Below are 20,979 nucleotides of genomic sequence, written 5' to 3' on the forward strand. Positions count from 1 at the left end.
TGTACAGAGGACAAAGAGACACTATAGGAGAAAAGCTAAAGGGTCCTGAGTCCATTGCATTGGTCACTGTGATCTGACAGACAAATGCTTTAAGGGAAAAAGGTTCTGTTCTGGCTCATGGGTCCAGAGTACAGTTCATTAAGCTGGGGAAGGCCTGGGGGCAGAAGCAGGAGGTAGTTGGTCCCTTGTGTCCCAAGTGAGAGGTAGGTTCAGCAGTTCACTTCTTTTTGTCTCGGAATCCTAGTCCACGGAGTGACACCACCTACAGTTAATTCAGTCTAGATCATCCCTCATGGGCGTGCCCAAAGCTTGTCTCTTAGGTGAGTCTAGAGCTGTCAAGTTGACCATCAGGATTAACAGCATCACAAAGCCCTTTAAAATGTGTTCGTTTGCCTATGGGTATGCACGTGTGTGCATTCCTAAATGGGGAGGTCAGAGGGCAACTAGTGTAAACAGATTCTCTCTTCTGGCTTCTCCTCTCTCTGGCTTCTGTAGCTTGAATTCAGATGGCCAGGCTTGGCAGCAAGCAACCTTACTCCCTGAGCCTTCTCGGCGACCCTCATCACAGGTCCTTGTTTGATTTCCCCATATTCCACAGAAGGGAAAACTGAGGCAGAGAGAGGCCACAGACTCCCTTAGATCTTTACAAGTTCATGTGTACTTTCAAGGGAAGTTGGGCCCAAGGGCAAGAAGCATTCTTGGCTCTGAGACCCATGAGGAAACGGCAGAGAAAAGGGACAGTGACCTGAGGAGTGTATCAAAATAGCGGGTGATAGGAAAGACGTCCATCTCAGTGATGTTTGCTCAGGCTACAGAATGGCTATGCTGGCATAAAGGGAGTCATGGGACAATGTCCTCTGCCTTGGGTTCCCAGACTTTTTTGGGGGTCTGGGAAGGAGAGATCTTTAAGGATGTTAGAATAAAGTAGATTTCCTGAGCGGGGGGGGGGAGGGGGGACAGCCTTGTTCTCACCCAGAACAGTGGTCCACTGGCCATGGGAATTTGTCCCAAATTAAGGATATGATTCTAACTCGGCACCTTTTTCCAGGATATTTTTCATATTTTCTGAGGGGAGGGCAAGTTTGAGCATGCACACATCACAAAGTGTTATGTGGTCAGAGGACAACTTACAGGAGGAGTCAGTTCTCTCCTTTTTTATTTTTTTTTTATTAACTTGAGTATTTCTTATGTACATTTCGAGTGTTATTCCCTTTCCCGGTTTCCGGGCAAACATCCCCCTCCCCCCACTCCTTCCTTATGGGTGTTCCCCTCCCCACCCTCCCCCCCCTCCTTCCCTCTCCCCCCCCCTCCACCTCCCTAGGGGTTCAGTCTTAGCCGGACCCACGGCGTCCCCTTCCACTCGCGCCCTTTCTATGATTTTCATTTCAACCTACCCGGTCAGAGCCCAGGGTCAGTCCATGTATAGTCTTTAGGTAGTGGCTTAGTCCTGAAGCTCTGGTTGCTTGGCATTGTTGTACATATGGGGTCTCGAGCCCCTTCAAGCTCTTCAGTTCTTTCTCTGATTCCTTCAACGGGGTCCTATTCTCAGTTCAGTGGTTTGCTGCTGGCATTCGTCTATGTATTTGCTGTATTCTGGCTGTGTCTCTCAGGAGCGATCTACATCCGGCTCCTGTCGGTCTGCACTTCTTTGCTTCATCCATCTTGTCTAATTGGGTGGCTCTATATGTATGTGCCACATGTGGGGCAGGCTCTGAATGGGTGTTCCTTCAGTCTCTGTTTTAATCTTTGCCTCTCTCTTCCCTGCCAAAGGGTATTCTTGTTCCCCTTTTAAAGAAGGAGTGAAGCCTTCACATTTTGATCATCCGTCTTGAGTTTCATTTGTTCTAGGCATCTAGGGTAATTCAAGCATTTGGGCTAATAGCCACTTATCAATGAGTGCATACCATGTATGTCTTTCTGTGATTGGGTTAGCTCACTCAGGATGATATTTTCCAGTTCCAACCATTTGCCTCTGAATTTCATAAAGTCGTTGTTTTTTTGATAGCTGAGTACTCAATGAGAAGATCCTTTTTTTTTTAAACATTTATTATGTATAAGTACATTGTAGCTGTCTTCAGACACACCAGAAGAGGGCATCAGATCCCATTACAGATGGTTGTGAGCCACCATGTGGTTGCGGGATTTGAACTCAGGACCTCTGGGAGAGCAGTCAGTGTTCTTAACCGCTGAGCCATTTCTCCAGCCCCCAGTTCTCTCCTTTACCCATGTGGGCCCCAGGAGTTGAACTCAGGTCACCAGGCTGGCAGAACAGTTACAGTCCAGTCTTTCTGGGAAGAGCCTTTCCCTGCTGTGGGGCCTCCAATCCAACTCCAGCTGTTGGTCCACTACTGTGGATACAATGCCCTGTATATAGATGATGCTTAACTGAATGCGTATGAATAACCTGTGTCTTTGGGAATGCCTCTCAGACCCAGCACACTATTCCTTTGAGTGTCTGTCACTCTGTGCCTCCAGCGGAATTCCTAAGGACTGGTTAATCCCAGTCCCAGAAGACCCTGTTCTTCACAGATCGCAAATCTTCCCGCCAAGCATCAGAGCAAGTGCCTCTTCCTTTGGACCTTTTTGGCCAACCCGAGAGAGAACTACACCTCAAGATAGCTCTGTCCTCAGCACATCTACTATCATACGTACATACATACCTACATACATACATACATCCCCTTATACATACATGCATCACTCCGTCCATTTATCCATCCATCAATTCACTCACTCTATAAATAGACATTTTCCACCCACATATTCATTCATCCATGCATACATGCATTCATACTGTAGGGAGGAGATAACAGGAAATTTTACTGCCATTTGACTTCAAACTCCATTTTACCTAAGCTGACCAATTCCCCTTCTAAGCAACAATAGTTACCCTGAACATAATTCCTGTTCCTAACCACAGAAAGAACAAATGAATTTGATTGCTTGGGCAAAAACACTTACATTCAATGCCAGTTGACAATGATGGAACCCTTGAGAAACTCTCTAATCCCTCAGTTCCGACTGTAAAAATTATAACCGTACGTTGGCCCAGATGCTTTTGGATTTTACACCTTGGTACTACTAAGGTCTGGCAGTAGAAACAAGGCTCCTGGATCCTTGTCTAGGGGCCCTGGACCATTAGTGACTCCACTTAGGCCGCGGGAATAATGAAAGGATTTTGTTGTTTCACACGCCTGCTAGTGTATTCTCTTCCCTTCCCCGTGGCATACAGCGGACATGGTGTAACAATACAGCTGTCCATCTCTGTCCATCCATCCATTCACGAATCTCAACAATGTCAGAGCAACTGGCTCTTGATTATCTATGTATTTTCCCGCCCAAACAAACAGCAACTGTTTACCTGTTTTGCAGAAAAACAATTAATCGAAACTCATTTTCTTACATTTTTGAAACAGAGAGGAGAGGGCTTAGCTGACTGAGCGTAACCTTCGTTGAGGATTGAGTATTATGTCTGCCTCAGGGTGGACTCCCTCACTGATTAACTGCCACATTCCAAGCTGCAGAATCATTGGGGACAGTCCTGTTTTACAGGGGCAGAGGAAGAGATAGTATTCACTGAATGGCCTGAGGTCACACAGTTGTTGAGGTGTAGAGCCAGCTGGATGCTGGACTCAGAGAAGTGGCCGCGCTCATGCTCCTTGAGCCCTTGTCTTTGTGCCTCTCCACATGACAGCTGGGGTCCTCTCTGTGCTTGGCTCCCAAGCCAGAGTGAGCGTGTGATTTTTACACTGCAGGCAAATAGTGTGACTCAACATTTAGAGCCTGAGTCTGTGTCATCCCTTTCTCAGGAAGCCTGCTGGCCTCCAGCCTTCTGTTCCAGGGTAACCTCTGCACCTACTCTGGCTCCTTCCGTATTTTTCCAAGTATCCAGAACTTCACACACTGATGCATACTAAAGGCTTGACAAATGTTTGTTGAATGACTAAAGGGAGGGAGGGATGACAGAAGGGGGAATCAGGTGATGGAGAAAGGTTAGGTCAAGAAAGCTCTAGAAGACAGAGCTGGACTGCCTCTTTTCTCCAGCACCCAGACTATGAACCCATAAACATCCACTGAGCTATGATTGATCTGGTGCTGCCCTCACAGAACCTCCTTCCAGCAGGAGAAGAGGCCTATCAAATACCTACAGGACACAGGAGTTGGGGAACAGACCTGTGGGACTGGAGACCTTGGAAAAATATGAGGGTGTGTCAGAGTAAGCAGAGGCCATGACCCCCATGATGGAGAAATCTGATCTAACCAGGTATCGCCAATGAAGGTTTTCCTGAGGAAAGATGTTTAGGTCAAGGTGGCAATGCTGAAGGGACGGAGAGAGAGGAAAGGTAGCTCAGCCTGTAGCAAGCATAGGAGGAAAAACTCTTCCAGTTTCAGTTGCTGGGCAGCTGTGAAAAGCTCAGCACGGAAGTTAATTGGCTGCAGCTGCTGTAACAAAACACCAGAGCCCCATTGCCTTAAAGGGATGTATGCCTATGCTCTTACAGCTCTGGAGATGAGACAGCTACAAGGGATGTGGTCTAGAGGGCTTCATTCCTTCTGCGGGGTTTCAGGATGAATTCTTCCCTTGTGGGTTCTCTCTTTCTCTCTCTCTTTCTTTCTCTCTTTCTTTCTCTCTCTCTCTTTCTTTCTTTCTTTCTTTCTTTCTTTCTTTCTTTCTTTCTTTCTTTCTTTCTTTCTTTCTTTTCCCCCCAGCTGGGACACCTATACCCGACTCAACATTTACAGTTCCATTCCTATTCCCTCTAGGCCATTATAGCATATCCTGTGCAGACAGCTGAGCTGGACCTGTGGGAAGAATTGACCTTAGGCCCTGGAGACTAGGACTGCCTGACGTATGCATATGCAGTGTCTTAGGATTTCTATTGCTGTGATAAAGTACAATGGCCAAAGCAACTTGGGGAGGAAAGTGTTTATTTGGCTTATATTTTGATGTTGTTATTTACCACTGAATGTCAGAGACCAGCTTTGTCACCAAAGAGTAAACTGAGAGCAGCTGGCTAATGGAGGTGGATCCAGATACCTACAGGAGCCATTGTCTGTGGTAGCTAGCAGTAAGAGAAAAGAAAGCAAGGGGTATGTGTTTGTGTGTGTGTGTGTGTGTGTGTGTGTGTGTGTGTGTGTGTGTGTGCGCGTGTGCGTGCACGCACAGGATGGCTGAAGCAAAGACAAGTTCTAACAAGTTATCTCTTCTTTTAACCCCATTTTATACCCCTTGTTGACAAAGTTTTTCTCTATTGGGAAGAAAATTACCGCATAGCCCCAAGTTACATATTTTCCAGAGATAATCGCCACAAGAACATATTCTTCAAAAACAGATTAAAATCTGTACACAAAAGAAAATCACAACAGGATACAGAACCTGTCTCAAACAATCTGTGACCTAGCTGACTCTCAAACTCTTTTCCAGGGAGGCCTTTCCTCCTCTGCTCCCAGTCTATCCCTTGTCCAGCAACAGAATGCCCTGGGGGGTGGGGGGAGGGGTCACTGGCCCACTCTAGAGTTTCTAGATCAGTAGGACAAAGGGGAGTTGCTACCACTGCTAGTCCAACAAACTTTTCACAGGCTGCCACTTCTGCTGTAGCTGACAATCACTCCTAGAAGCTATTCTTCCTTCTATTTATATAATTTCTCTGAAATAATGGATTCTACAGCGAAAAGAGAAAGGGTTAGAGGTGGTACTATGCGGGTGGGGTGCTTAACTTAAACTTAAACTCTGGGTTCCATCCCCAGTATGACATAAACTGACCCACGTGATGTATATTTTCTTTTTTCTTCTTTTTTTTTTTTCTTTTTTTTCGGAGCTGGGGACCGAACCCAGGGCCTTGTGCTTCCTAGGCAAGCGCTCTACCACTGAGCTAAATCCCTAACCCTGATGTATATTTTCTACCTTAGCACCCAATGGGTGGAAGCCGGTGACTAAGAAGTTCAAGATCATCCTTAGCTACACAGTGACTTTGAGGTTAGCCTGAGCTACATGATGCTATGGGTAGGCCGCCAGAGATGACTTTTATAGCCACGCACTTTATAGACAGGTTTATAAACCACATCCTGACATCCTTCTGAGCAGCTTCGGCGGGGGGAGGCGGGGCTTTGCAGAAGTAAGCAGATTGAAGGAAGAAGTTTTAATATAGACTAAAATAAGCAGTGAGCTGGAGGGAGTTCTGACTAGAAAGGCAGAAGCTGAGACAAGACAGCCAGGACGTCCTGACCTTGGGTTTTAACACAGAATTGGATAACTTCTCCACCAAGGAGATCCCATTCTAGTTAATCCTGAAATTGACTCGGCAAGAACACAAGATGGAGGAAACGTTGCCTTTTCTTGCCCTGTCACGATAAGAATGAAAAAAAGAAAGAAAGAAGAAAAGGAAGAAAAAATATATATATATATATTAAACACCAAACCAGATATCCTAAAGGTTTCCCTAGCTGTAATAGGTCTACTATTATATATATGTTACTGCTGAATCTGTGTCTTCATTTATTAATGGGCACAGTAGTAATTGCTAATTCAGACAAAAATATTGAGCTTGTGGTGACTAATATGGAATTCTCAACTTGACAGACTCTAGAATCACCTAGGAGACATCCGTGAGCACCACTGTGAAGAAATTTCTAGACACAGTTAACTGAGGTAATTAAACAACACCTTTCTCCTTTCTTTCTTTCTTTCTTTCTTTTTCTTTCCTTCTTTTAAGCTGTTTGTGTTAGATATTTCGTCAGATCAAGGCACAAGGCAAAGTAATATAGAGCCCAAGGCTGGGCATAGTAGCTGCTAATGTTTGATACACAAAGACTATAGGCATAGCTAGGAACCTGGGTGGGAGTCGTGGGACTCGCATTTTAGTCCCAGCACTCTGGACGCAGAGACAGATGGATCTCTGTGAGTTCATGGTTACACCCTAATCTACAAGTTTCAGGCCAGCCAAAGCATAGTGAGAAGAGAGAGAGAGAGAGAGAGAGAGAGAGAGAGAGAAGAGAGAAAAAAGAATAAAAAAATTGGCTCAGGTCTAAAGCAGAATCCATTCACAAGTAGCTGTTCCTGTTACAAGCTAAAGGCCCAAAGACCATGGCTAAAGTTAGAATTGAGAGTCTGTAGTGGCTGGGGGTTGGGGGTAGCGGGGTGGTAAGAGAACGGACTGCTCTTCTATAGTTCTATAGTTCTTGAGTTCAATTCTCAGCAACCGAATGGTTGCTTGTGTCTTGTGTGTCAGAAAGAAAGAAAGAGAGAGAGAGAGAGAGAGAGAGAGAGAGAGAGAGAGAAAGAGAAAAAAGAAAATAAGAGAGAGTCTGGTGACCGTGACTGCCTGAAGAGAGAAGCATTTCTCACAGAGCAGCCCCAATGCATATTACAGGGATTTTGAAGATAAAGAACACAGAAAAACTGCATTCTGCTTGGCAATTGCAAGGGAAAGCAAGCAAACAGTTTAACAAGAGCCAAGCCCATATAGTTAGCTGGGGTACTTTGACCCTGAGTTTCTAGAACAGGGTTGGGGGCCTTCCCACTTTCCCAAGGGAGTTTCAGGGCAAGAGGTGGAAATCAAAGTTGGGTGCAGCCAAGACAAGATGGAGAACACTTTGCTATTACATTTCTCTCTGCCGTAGTACCATGGTACCTTGAGTTTAGAGCCCAGCTAGAATTGCTTGGGGATCAGGACATAGGAGGTGGGAAGAGAAGGATAACGCTATCATAAAGCTGCACTGCCATCCTCGATAGTCATCTTGACATCACTTTATGGGCTATATGGTTTTCGACTCCGAATCTTTTTGTGCCTGGTATTATTACCACTGGAAAACGGGGGTGAGCATAATTGAAAACTAAACGGTGGAATGTGTCTGTCATCCCAGCACTCAGGAGGCAGAGGCAGGAGGATCAGGAATCCTTGAATACCTTGCTAGTTTGAGGCCAGTCTGTGTTACTAGGGGCCATCTCAAGCAAAACAAATGAAAAAGTGCAAATTGAAACAAACAAAGAAAAACATCAAAACCAAACTCTTCACCTCACTTCCACCTCGGTGAGGTGATTGTTTTGTTCTTGGAAAGGATGTGTGCTTGGTAGTAAAGCTAAGGCGTGCTAAGGCGTGCTGGTGCTGGACGTATTCACGCATGGATTCTGAGGCAAAACATTGGTACCCACAGGGCACGAGTGACTGTCAAGTTGGTTGTCACCCTCAGTTTTGCCACCTGAGAAAGGAGGACTCTCAGAGGTCCCTAAAACATAGGAAAACTGAGCCCCGTTATTCCTACCTGCTTGCTTAGCTTTTATTTCTCCTAGACTGGAACTTTCACGGTCCCCAGGGAGGCAAAGATTAGCAGTGTGTGCTATAGGAACCCAGATCCCCAAGTCTCCCCCTCCCTTTGGGACACTTGCCAGTTCCAGGTGGGGGCTTTATCTAAGCAAAATATCAGCCAAGTTGCCTCACTATTCCACCCTCTGAACCTCCTGAATGCTTCCCAGGGCCATTCAAGGGCAAACCAGGCTTCCTCCACAGCAATATAGCTCAGACGTAGAGCACTGAGTCTAGGAAGCACATAGGTTCTTGAACTCACCAATAAGCATCAGGGAAACCAGGAATGTTAAACAGCTAGGGCTGTCTTTTCAAAGTGAAAGAAGAATAACCAGTTTTCTGCCCAGAAGGCTAGAGTAGGGGGAGTGGTTAACAATACCCCATGATCTTTGCGCAATCTGTATGACAAGGCCACACCAGCTCCTCCCCTAGACCCTCGAAATGTCACAGGTACACAATGTCCAGTACTCATTTTTTGTGGATGATTTCAAAGGTACTTTACAAAGAGTTTTGATGCGGTTGTGCTCTAAGAATCATTGTGCACACAGGATTGTGTTACTTATTACCAGGAAGCTTCTTCCCCCACCATCCCCAACTGTGCTGTTCTTAAATATACTTAAAATAAACTGCCGGGTGTCAAAGTTTGAACCAGGCTACTGAGTCTTGTTGAACTGGACTTCTTTCCGGCTTCTCCGGGATATTTGATCCACGCAGAGACCTCCCTCACACGTGGATTCAATTTTGTGTCGATCACTGTGTAAAATGGCGCACACCTGTGATCCCAGCATTTTGATGAAAACGGAAAAATCTAGAGTTAAGGTCACTGGCTACATAGTGAATCGGAGGCTAAGTCTGGGCTGTAAGAGACCCTATCTCAAAACAAAATAAAAAGTAAAAAATAAAACCCAGTAACACAACACGAGGACTTGAAGCCTGTCTGCTTCTGTTCCTTTCAACTGAGAGGCCTTAGTTTTCTTTAGAGGATTAGTTACCATTGGATACTTTAAAAAAAGGTTGGCCTCTTTGAATTTAGCCTTAAGTCTTGAAAGTTTTCTGCCTAGAAACAGTAGCAAACAGCCGTCCGCAGGGCATGCAGGGGGAAAGGGAGGGGCTAGAAGGAGGAGGGGAGGAGAGGAGGAGTCTAAGTCTGGTCCCGGGCGGGCGTGCGGTTCACGAGGATTTCCTAAAACTACCTTCCTTAGAAGATCTCTGGCCTCCGGAGTTCAGCACAGAGACTTCATTGCAGGTATTTATGACGATCGAAAAGCAGTCGTGACTCTACAGGCGTTAGGGTAAACAGACCTTATGTCTCTAGCAGTCCAGGAACAGTCCGGGGTAGTTTAAGGATCGGCGTGCGTCCCGAGAAATGGGTCACAAACCTGAAGCACACTTCACGGAAGGCATTCACACAAACCTAAAGGATGGGTGTAAGCTAGTCACTTGCCTGGCTTCTTTGGTTAGTTGGCTTTATTTGTTGTTTTTGTTTTGGAGACAGGGTGCCACTATGTATCTCTGGCTGCCCAGAGATCTGCCTGCCTCTGCTGAGCGTAAAGATGTGTACGACTTGCTCAGCACTTCCAGGTTTCTGGGGTTTTGTGGTTTGTTTGTTTACTTATTTACTTACGTATTAAGACAAGTTTTCATTATGTAGACCTGGCAGTCCTGGAACTCCCGTTTGTAGACCAGGCTGCCGTGGAGTCGGAAGACATCCATAGGCCGTGCTCAGTGAGCGCCAGGAATAAAGGTGTGTGACTTTCCTAGCATCCATCTTCCTTCCTTCCTTTCCTTCCCTTCCTTCCCTTCCCTTCCCTTCCTTCCGTCCTTCCGCCCTTCCGTCCTTCCGTCTTTGGATACAGGATCTCTCTTATTATGTAGCTCTGGCTGTTCTGGAACTTCATAGGTAGACCAGGCTGAGTTCAAGCTCATAGAAATTCTCCTCCCCTCCCGAGTGCTAGGGTTGTGCCCACAACCAGCTTGCACGACTTCCTGTTGCAATCAACGCAGTCTGCGGGAGGCTGGCATAACATAAAGTCTGTTTTACAGACGTTTGCCTTTTTAAAAAACCTTTTATTAAACTTTGTTTTTATTTTATGTATTGAGTCTTTCGCCTACAGTATGTCTCTCCACCCTGCGAGTGCCTGGTGTTTGCAGAGGACTGAAGAGGACAGCAGAGCTTCTGGAACTGGTTCTAACCAGTTGTTTTTGTTTTGTTCTGAGGCAGTATTGACTATGTAACCACCCTTGGCTCAGTCTTTCTGAGACTGTGGAATGCTGGAATTACCCGTGTAGGCTGCAACATGTAGCAACTTCGGTATAACTAGAAGGAATGTGCACCAAAATAAGGATAAAGGAGGAGCTAGGGAAGGGAGGTGACTCGGTTAGTCCAGAACTCGCCTACTATACACAAGCCCCGTGTTTCTTCCCCAGCACTACATAAAACCAGGCATCCTGTAATTATAATTGTAGCAGTTGGGAGGTAGAGACAGATCATCCTTGGTTACATGGTGAATTTGAGGCCAGCCTGGAACCCAAGACACATTATCTTAAAATGATGAGATGGTGATAAATGTAAAGCCCTGTGGTGGTACAAGTCTTTAATCCCAGTTCTACAGAAGCAGAGGTAGGCAGATCACTGAGTTTAAGGCCCACTTGATCTACATAATGAATTCCAGGACAGCCAGGCCTACACAGAGAAACCATGTCTCAAAAAAAACAAAACACAAACCACAAAATTATTGTTGTTACTTTTAAAAGGTTTTAAAGAGCCAGGTGTAGTGGTCTGCACTTTTAATTCCAGCGGTCAGGAGGCGGAAGCATGTGAATTCCGTAAGTTTGGGATCTCTGCAGCCTGATCTGCAGAGAGTGCTCTAGGCCAAGGCTCCATAAGGAGACCCTAACTTTAAAAAAAAAAAAAAACAGGTACAAGTGATGGGAAGGAGAGAGGCAGATACCACAGGTCTCAGAAATGTGGCTGAGCGCCTGATCAAATGAAATGATGAATTGCTTGTTTCCTCCCCACCCCCACTGTTGGCTGATGAGGAATGAGATGGGAAGTTGATTTCCCTGATATGCAATGTCTTACTGGGAGCATTAACCTTCTGCCCTTGCAGCTTGCTGGCTTTCTGCGTAAAACATAACTGGAAGACTCAGTTCCTGCCTTTGCTCCCTGAAGAGTAGTGTCACTATTCTGGTTACATATTCTGGTGGAACATTCTGGTAAGTGACTTGAGTTAATCAGGCATCCCGCTCACTGCCAGGACTTTGGGGTCCACAGGGGTCCTTTGGGAAACTCCTGGCTCAGGTGATGTAGTACTTGCCTAGCATATACAAGCCTTAGGTTTGATCCCCAGCACAACATAAAACCAGGTATGGTTGCATATGCCTGTCACCTTAGCAACTGGGAGGTAGAGGCAGGAGAATCAGAAGTTCAGGATCACCCTTGGCTACATGGTTCAGTGTAGTTCAATGCCTGCCTGGAACCCAAGAAAAGTTAAGAAGGTATATGATGATGATGATGATGATGATGATGATGATGATGATGATGATGATGATGATATGATGATAAGATGATAATAGCGGCAGCCAGGTGTAGTGGTCCACACTTTTAATCAGGACTCAGGAGACAGAGTCACGTGACTTTAAATGATGGCCCAGGGCTTCAACGTTACCCTTCCGGCTTCCCAACTCTCTCCATCACCCTCACTCAACACTTAACTGGTTTTGTTCCAGGTTTACAGCTTTTCCTGCCTGTGGTTTGAATGAACTTTGGGAGGCTGGGAGTGGTGGTGAATACTTTTAATTCCCAGCACCCAGTAGACAGAAGCAAAGACATACCTTTTTGTAAGTTGAAAGACAGGCAGGACAACAAACTGAGATCTTACCTCAGAACAAACAAACAAACAAAAAAGAGAGTTCCCTCTAAGAAATGTTATTTTTTTAAACCTTATTATATGCACTTATGAATACATTCTGGGTGGTGTTACTGTTTTTGATTAGGATGTAAAACAATGATTAAAAAAACTTAATTTGGGGCTGGTGAGATGACTCGGTGGTTAAGAGCACTGGCTGTTCTTCCAGAGGTCCTGAGTTCAAATCCCAGCAACCACATGGTGGCTCACACCCATCTGTAATGGGATCTGATGCCCTCTTCTGGCCTGTGGATGTATATGCAGCAGAGCACTCATAACATTAAATAAATTAAAAAGAAAAAAAAAAAGCAATTTGACCTTGAAATTCCTAAATATATTAGAATAGCAAATCTCTGTTAGTTTCAGAATTAGGGTTCCTATGTGATAAGCTGTATGGCTTCTCTTTCAGAGATTTTTTTCTTATGTGCACACACGTACCCCTGCTGCCCGTAGAAAGTAGAAGAGGGGGTCAGAACCCCGGGAGCTGGAGGGGCAGTGGTTGTGAGCCATTATGTGGGTGCTGTGAACTGAACCCAGATCCTTAGCAGGCAGGGCTCTTAACTGCTGAGCCATCTCTCTTGCCCTGGTGTTGGCCTGGTCTCCTGGGATTATAGAGCTACCTGGAGTCGCTCTGCTTCTTCTGGGAAACAGATGCCTTTGGCATTATTTCTGCAGCTGCAGACTTAGTTCATAACGATTTTTGTAGCCCTCTGTGTTTCCTCTACCTTCTTGATTATACGACATCTTCCAATGACCAGGAAGTTGTTATCCTGGCCAGTTCTGTAAGGCAATGTCCTATATCTTTACTCACACGCTTGGTGAGATATAGAAAGGAAATCTGTAAAAAGAGCCTTACTTTTTTTTATTTGTGTGTGTGTGTGTGTGTGTGTGTGTGTGTGTTAAAATTGTGGCATTCTACCTCACTTTAAATCACTTACTTCCCAAATAAAAGACACAAAACCTTTATATTTATAATAAGCCTTAAGGGTACTAGAGCTGGGCAGACATCAGCCCTCTATGCTGTTTTGTCTACCTCCTTATCAATATACCCTTGCCATGTTCTGCCTGGGCCACCCCCACTCCACCTGGCTGGCCCTCGTGGCCCTGGTCTCTGCTTCAGACCTCAAGCCCTGCAACTGGAGCCACGCCTAACTGTCTTCTGCCCAGCTACAAGCTGTCAGTACCTTTATCTAACCAATAATTTTAAATTAAGGAGCAAGGTTACATAGCATCATCTGATCTGTAGGAGGATCTCCTCATTCCTGAGTGCAACCAGACCTCAAAGGCCAGTATTTAGCATCACAATACATAGCAACAGGCCAAACCTCCACATGTGGGTGCCCATAGGGTGTGCACATGAGGTCAGAGGATAACTATGGGGAGTAATTTCATTTCTCCCAGCTCATTCAGTTAGGCAGCAGGTCGTAGCCTCCCGTTGGGTAGTAGTAGCCTGGGATAACAGATACACACCACCACATCTGGCTTTTTGTGGGATCTGGGGATTAAACTTGGGTCCTCAGATTGGCCCATTGGCTGGTTTGTTTTGTCCACTGTCTTTTTTCTTTTTGGTACAAGTGGGAGTAAAAGCCCGTTGGGATCACAGCAAACAACTATAGTTTTACACTATGCAGTGAGGGGAATCTTATTTGTTACATTGTATTATGCGTGTAATCAGATTCAGTTCTCTTTTAATAAATTAGTAAGTTCGTTGTGTTGCTCTCTGTCCGGTGACAATGAAAAAGGAAATTAGGGTTTGTGCACGAGGTTCAGTTGGGGTAGTGCTTGTCTGTTGTACACACGCATGGCCTAAATGGGGTCTGCTGATACTTGCCTCAAATCCCAGCGTTCAGATGGGATCGGATGTTCAAAGTCCTCCTTGGCTACATCAAAGCTCAAGGCCAACCTGTGCTGTAAGAGACGCCATCCTTTCTCTGTCCCTCCCCATACAAATGTGAGCCTGTCTCAAGAAAGGAAATAAAATGAAAGGGATTGGTAAGTTATTTCTTACCAGCGAAATGAGCCCATTCGAGTTAGATTAAAATATGTATAAATGCACGTTTGTTGGGAAACTGCTCTTGGGTGGGCAAGTTCACCGGCCCCAAGGAAAGAGGCTAGGGAAGCCACCACCATCGGGAGGGAGACAAAGGAGAGGGAAAAGAGAAAGGAAGTGCATTAAAGAAAAGGAAAAAGAGTGGGGGGGGGAGGGTAGGCAAATTATCTGGATTATACTTAGAAGGGCCCCTGGGGGAAGGCAGCACAGGCCCCTGGGCCAGAAATTTCTGGATTAGGGGTGGGGAATGCCAGATAGGGACTGAGTGATGCTTGGGAGAACTTGGAGGCCAGGTCTGCTTTGGTAAGGAAAATATGCACCTCAGCCCCTTGGACCTGAAACCAAACAGGGATCAATCCGTAAGCATGGCAGGGAAGTCTTAGGTAACATTTAAGGATGCGAATATGTTTCTTGTAACCTTAAAAGAGACATCCTTTTCATAAGGAAGGACTTTCTTTGTATAGCAGAATAAAAAAAAAATTGCTTCGTTTTTCGAGACTAGAAAAGGAAAGGTGAAGGCAGGGCAGTGCCAAAGACCTTTAGCTTAATGCAGAAGGATGTCTCACGAGATGAAGATGAGTGGAGACGCACTTAAAGATGGTCTATGCGGAACAAAGAAAAGAAATTGGGGGAAAAAATACATTTTCAAAAGATGGTCTGTGTGAGATTATCACAAATCATTAAAATTCCTGAGGTACAGAGGGCAGAAGAGGGCGTCAGACTCCCTGAGACTAGAGCTACAGATGGTTATGAGCCCCATTATGGTTGCTGGGAATTGAACTCTCCCCGGTCCTCTGGAAGAGTAGTCAGTGCTCTTAATTACTGAGCCATCTCCCCAGCCCTGTTTTTTGTTTTTCTGTTTTGTTTTGCTTTACTTAACTCACTTTACATCCTGTTCACTGCCCCTTTCCCGGTCGGTCAGCACCTCCCACAATCCTTCTCCTTCACCTCCTCCACTTCCCGTCCTCTGGGCAGGTGGGTCTGTCCTGGGTATCCCCCTCAACCTGCTACTTCAAGTACCCTGCATGGAGACCCAACAAGGCAGCCCAGCTAGAACGTATCCCGTGTATAGTCAGCAGCTTTTGGGATAGCCCCTGCTCTAGTTGTTCGGGTCCCACATTTGCTAAGTGTGAGCAGGCCTAGGCCCAGCTTCTGCGTGCTCTTTGGTTGGTGATTCAGACTCTTGAGAGCCCCAAGGGTCCAGGTTAGTTGACTGTTGGTCTTCGTGTGGAGTCCCTGTGTTTTCAAGCTAGTTGTAACAATATTTACTCTCAGGGGGTAGCTTTCTGAATCTCCTTGTGAACATTTGTGGCTCTGATGTCTCTGCAGTTTCTAACCCAAACAGAACAAAGCAGTAAAGGTCGTGGCCAGGATGGAAAACATCCACTGGGTTCGGTTATGAAGCTGGATAGGAGACCCTAAGAAGAGAAAAGGGGTGAAGGCAGACAGGGTGGGAAACAGATTGTGAGACACGAAAACGCAAAGGTGTTCTAGAAAGTTCATGGCAGAAACTGAGAATTTGACTGCGTTGGTCCACAGGACATTCTTAATCCTTGTTCCACGGCCCTGGGTGATTCTTTTCTAAGAAGCAAAGTGAGCTTTTCAGGTTCCTTGGTACCCATTTCAAGGTGTGAGGGCACCATGCCATGGGATCCTGTCTGGAAGTGGATGGGTAAACAGAGTCGCAGGCAGAGCAGTGGCTGTGGCCCTAAGTTTGTTTCTGGATTGACCAGGGCTTCTTAATCCTTGGCCCGAAAAGGTGTCTTTTCTTGGACATTTCCTCAGGACCATCTGTCTCCCTGCAGATCTGTGAGAATGAGCTTGCAGGCCACACCCACACTCCTGCAGCTAGCCATGCAGAGTCTGCTGAGGGACGAGGCCGTGGCCATCTCTGCTCTGCCGGACCTGCCCATGGAGCTCTTCCCACCACTGTTCAAGGACGCCCTCACCCACAAACGATCTAACATCCTGAGGAGGATGGTGCAGGTCTGGCCGTTTCCCTGTCTCCCACTGGGTGGTCTGATGAAAATGAAGGCACCGTACCTGGACGTCTTACAAACCATACTGGATGGGATTGACGGCCTGCTCGACCAGAATATTCACCCCAGGTAAGGGAGAGCCAAGCGCCCTGAAGAGAGGCCCGGGAGTCTAGGGTAGAGAGAGAATAGAGAATGGAAGGAAGGTTAGAGGCTTACGTTGGCCTCAGTGATGAGGATTTCACAGGCCATTGCACCATTGCTGAGCATCTAGGGAAAGGATTTAAGTGTCTAGGACTATTCAGAACAGACATAGCTATGGCTGAAGACGCCTGTCCCCGCCTTTTCCCATAGGCACTAGTAGTGGGACCGGACTGGATTCAAGAGGAAGGTTTGAAGAACATCAGGATGAATAGAAGGAGGAAAGTGATGTTGAGAGTAAGGAGTCCTTGCAGATCTGAATTGGTAGTGCTAGCCTGTAGTTTCAGGCCTCTGACTCCAAAAGCGGGGGTGGGGTGGGGGTGCTTTGAAACCTTTTTGAAAAATGGAAGAAGCCAAGCGTAATGGAGAAGGATGAATTCCTGTCTTAAGTCTAAGACTTCTACTTTCTCCCACAGTAATTACCGACTTCGAATTCTGGATTTGCGGGCTTTGCACAAAACCTTCTGGACCGTGTGGGCTGGAGATAAGACGGCGTCTTGCATTTCAGAAGCCAAGTGTAGGAGAAGATCACAGAGGAGAGGTCTGGAAACGGTAGCCAAGCCAGAGTCATTGAAAGTGTTTATCGACCTGTGCCTCAAGCCAAGAGCCTTGAATGCATGCCTGTCCTACGTCCTCCTGTGGGCGAGAAAGAGAAAAGCTTTGCTGCAGCTTGGCTGTAAGAAGTTGAAGATCAACACGATAGCTCTCCAGAAAAACGTGAAGGTTCTGGAATTGCTAGATCTGGACTGTATGGAGGAGGTGGAAGTGTGCTGCACCTGGAAGCTGTCTACTCTGGCCATCTTTGCTCCTTACCTGGGCCGAATGAAAAACCTTCTCTCGCTCATTCTCTCTCACATCCATGTCCCTGCCTCCATTTCCCCTGAGGAGAAGAATCAGTTGGTCAGCCAGTTCACCTCTCAGTTTCCCAACCTGCAGTGCCTCCAGGAGCTCTCCCTGGACTCTGCCTGCTTCCTCAAAGGTTATATGGACCAGGTGTTCAGGTAAGGAAGCACGAGGAGCTTTCCAGTAGACCACAGAAGCCTTTTTTTTTTTTTTTTTTTTTTATTAACTTGAATATTTCTTATATACATTTTGAGTGTTATTCCCTTTCCGGTTTCGGGCAAACATCCCCCTCCCCCTCCCCCTTCCTTATGGGTGTTCCTCCGACCCTCCCCCCCATTGCCGCCCTCCCCCCAACAGTCTAGTTCACTGGGGGTTCAGTATTAGCAGGACCCAGGGCTTCCCCTTCCACTGGTGCTCTTACTAGGATATTCATTGCTACCTATGAGGTCAGAGTCCAGGGTCAGTCCATGTATAGTCTTTAGGTAGTGGCTTAGTCCCTGAAGCTCTGGTGGGCAAGCCTTTTCTTGTTGGGGCAGTTTAATGATGTAACCTGAGCTAGGGTTGTCTGTTTTGACGGTTGGGGAAAGGAGATACAGGGCTGTGGGCTGAGCTAGTCCCACAGTGATAATGTCATGCCTCAAGTTAGAATGGGTAACTTCAGTGAGTGGACTCTTTTTATTTATTATTATTATTATTATTATTATTATTATTATTATTATTAAATTATTTATTTACATTCCAAAAGTTGGCTCCCTTCTGGATCCCCTCCTCCCCGAGTTCTTCACACCCTCCATCAGCCACCTACCCCTTCCTCACCCCCACCAGCATCCCTTTTCCCTGGGGAAACAAGTTTCCAACAGATTAAGCAACACCCTATCTCACTGATACCATACAAGGCAGTCCTCTGCTACACATGCGCCTGGGGCCATGAACCAGCCCTTGTATGCTTCTTGGTTTTTCACTCGGTCTCTGGGAGCTCTGAGAGGTCTGGGTTAGTTGACACTGTTGTTCTTCCTATGGAGCTGCAATCGTCTTCGGCTCCTTCAGTTCTTCCTCTAACCCTCCCATGTTAGTCCCTGACCTCAGATCCAATGGTTGGCTCTAAGTATCTCACTATGGATATTAGCCAAAAAGTTCAGAATACCCATGATACAATTCACAGACCATAGGAAGACAGAAGGAAGGCCCAAGTGTCAGTGCTTCAATCCCACTTAGAAAGAGGAATAAAATAATCTTGGAGAGGCAGAGAGAGGGAGGAAACTGGGTGGGAGAGGAGAAGGAGGGGTAGGATCACGTATGAGGAGAAACAGGAGGAATGCCCAGAGGGCCAGGAGAATGAATTAAAATATGATGCAGTGGGGATTAGGGGGCAGGGGGAACCTCTAGAAAGTCCTGGAGACCTGGGATATGGAGAGGCCCCAGGACCCAGTGGGGATGACATTAGCCAAACTATTCGACAGTGTAAAGATAGAACTGGAAGAAACCAGCTCCAGTAGATAGACATGACCCCCAATTGAGGGATGGGGCTACCCACACATCTCAAAATGTTTAACCCAGAATTGTTCCTGTATAAAGGAAATGCAGGGACAGAAATGGAGCAGAGACTAAAAGAAAGGCCATCCAGTGACCTGGCCCAACTTGGTATCCATCCCATGTGCACATACCAAATCCTGTAACTATTACCGAGGCCTTGTAGACACGAGCCTTGCAAAGCTGTCCTCTGAGGCAACCAGCAACTGAGTACACAGACTCTTCGAGGCAGCACACTAGGCGTTGATGCTTATCCGGTGGCCAGAGTGACAGAGGAAATGATCCACCCTACCCTCGGACTCCCTAACCTAACCCCTACAACTTGTAACCACTAACTACTTACTCTCTCCCTAGGTGCCTGGAGGCCCCCTTGGAGATGCTCTCTATCACTGATTCCCAGCTGTCAGAATCAGATTTGAAGGCCCTGTCCCAGTGTCCAGGCATCTATCAGCTCAAACACCTGAACCTGAGTGGTGTCATTCTGACCAACATAAATCCCGAGCCCCTTCGCGTCCTGCTGGAGAGAGTCGCAGCCACCCTGAGGATCCTGGATTTGGAGAACTGTATGATTAAGGACTCCCAACTCAGTGTCTTCCTGCCTGCCCTGAGCCAATGTGTTCAGCTCATCATGTTCAACTACTTAAGGAATCCCATCTCAGTGGCTGCCCTGGAGAGCCTGCTTTTTCACACCTCCAAGCTGAGCTGCCTAGGCTTAGAGATGTATTCTACCCCTTGGGAGATTTTTGGTGCCCAGAGTGATTCCTATCATAAGAGGCTAGATGAGCTTCGAGAGGAGTTGAGCAAAACAATGATGCATCTAGAGCACACCAGGACCGTCTGGTTCAGCGTCGCACCCTGTCTTCCTAATGACAACCAGGTCATATGAGTCAGAGTGCAAGCTTCATCAAGGCTCTTCCCTCCGTGGGTACTTGGTGTGGCAAGTAATTCCTTCTAGCTCTTGGGGACAGACTCCTCTGGTATAGAGGCATCCTGAAGCAACACAGAACATGTGATCTCAGGGTGGGGGATTGGGATGGGGGGTCGGTTGAGCAACAAAGGCAACCTCAGAAATATTGACCTTAGGAATTGATGTCCTTTGGGACATGTGTCTTTAGCAATAAGAGGTGAGGTTTCCAGATGAAACTTTTTAGGTTGTTTACTTCGTGGATAGGGTTAAAGAAGTTGCCAGTGTGTTTTTCCCCACTTCAGGCTATAGGGTAAATAGACTACATTATGTTACAGCTTGGCAGGCCCCAGTAGCCACTGGCAGCCACCACCTTAATCTCCAGCTCTGAGCCCTAGAGAATTTGCCCACCAGCAGCCCCATGTTGGCCATCCAAGAAGGCCATAGTTCTGCTCAGAGGGCATTGTCAGCGTAGATTCTAAACAGCTTCACTGAGAGGAATGCAAAGGGCTTCCAGATGGTGCTGCCAGGTGCTGAGGACCACCCCAAAACAAAGTGGGAAGGGATAGGTTTAAACTCTAAGTAAACAACAACCGTACACCATACTTGAAAATCAGTAAACCCAACACACAGTAAAGTAACGTATTTGTTAATCCTAAGGTACCCAAGTTAACAGCTGACCGCCATGAACAGATTTATCGACTGACCTTTGGTCTACAGATGGTTCAGACTTCTTGATTTAAGTGACGGGCCCTATTGCACTGTGGGTGGGTGGCTTTATTAGTAATATACTAATGGGGATTAAATGTAGGACTTTGTGCATGCTAGGCAAGTGCTCTTCCACTATGTACCTTTAAATCATTACTCTGCTGTATATGTATAGGATGTAGGGGAATTTTCAGTGTTTAAATAAATGCATGACAAAGAAATCTTTTTGTTGTTTGTTTTGCTTTTGTTCTTGTTTGTTTCGTTTTGCTTTGCTTTTTGGGACAGAGTCTCTGCATAGACCAGGCTTTCATGGAACTCACTGTAAACTCCCAGAGATCCTCCTGCCTCTGCCTCCCAAGAGCTGGGATTAAAAGCTGCACCACCAAGACTGGCAAGAAGTCTAAATATATGTAGTCCATACCGAACTCCTGATAATCCTCCTGCCTTATCCCCACTACTATCACCCCATATGTTTGATTATAATGGTGACCCACCACATCTGGCTTGGAATGGTGCGATTTCAACAATTCTTTCCCATTCCTGACATCTCTCTTGG

At 46.3% G+C, this 20,979-nt stretch overlaps 1 protein-coding gene across 1 annotated transcript; it reads left to right on the forward strand.

Annotated features, from left to right (window-relative positions):
• The first annotated feature begins 9,449 nt into the window (after positions 1-9,449).
• Positions 9,450-19,846, forward strand: LOC116886276 (PRAME family member 12-like). Its single transcript, XM_032887702.1, has 4 exons — positions 9,450-9,549; positions 16,067-16,369; positions 16,855-17,439; positions 19,166-19,846. Exons 2-4 carry the CDS (start codon positions 16,077-16,079, stop codon positions 19,695-19,697), a joined length of 1,410 nt encoding a protein of 469 aa, XP_032743593.1. The 5' UTR covers positions 9,450-9,549; positions 16,067-16,076; the 3' UTR covers positions 19,698-19,846.
• The last annotated feature ends 1,133 nt before the right edge of the window (positions 19,847-20,979 follow it).

Source organism: Rattus rattus, chromosome 1 (genome assembly GCF_011064425.1).
Source record: "Rattus rattus isolate New Zealand chromosome 1, Rrattus_CSIRO_v1, whole genome shotgun sequence".
In the NCBI taxonomy this organism is placed as follows: Eukaryota; Metazoa; Chordata; class Mammalia; order Rodentia; family Muridae; genus Rattus; species Rattus rattus.

Coding starts and splice junctions, on each gene's coding strand:
- LOC116886276 (XM_032887702.1), top strand. CDS start 16,077: ATGAGCTTGCAGGCCACACCCACACTCCTGCAGCTAGCCATGCAGAGT. Junction 16,370..16,854: donor GACCAGAATATTCACCCCAG/GTAAGGGAGAGC, acceptor TTTCTCCCACAG/TAATTACCGACTTCGAATTC. Junction 17,440..19,165: donor TATATGGACCAGGTGTTCAG/GTAAGGAAGCAC, acceptor CTCTCTCCCTAG/GTGCCTGGAGGCCCCCTTGG.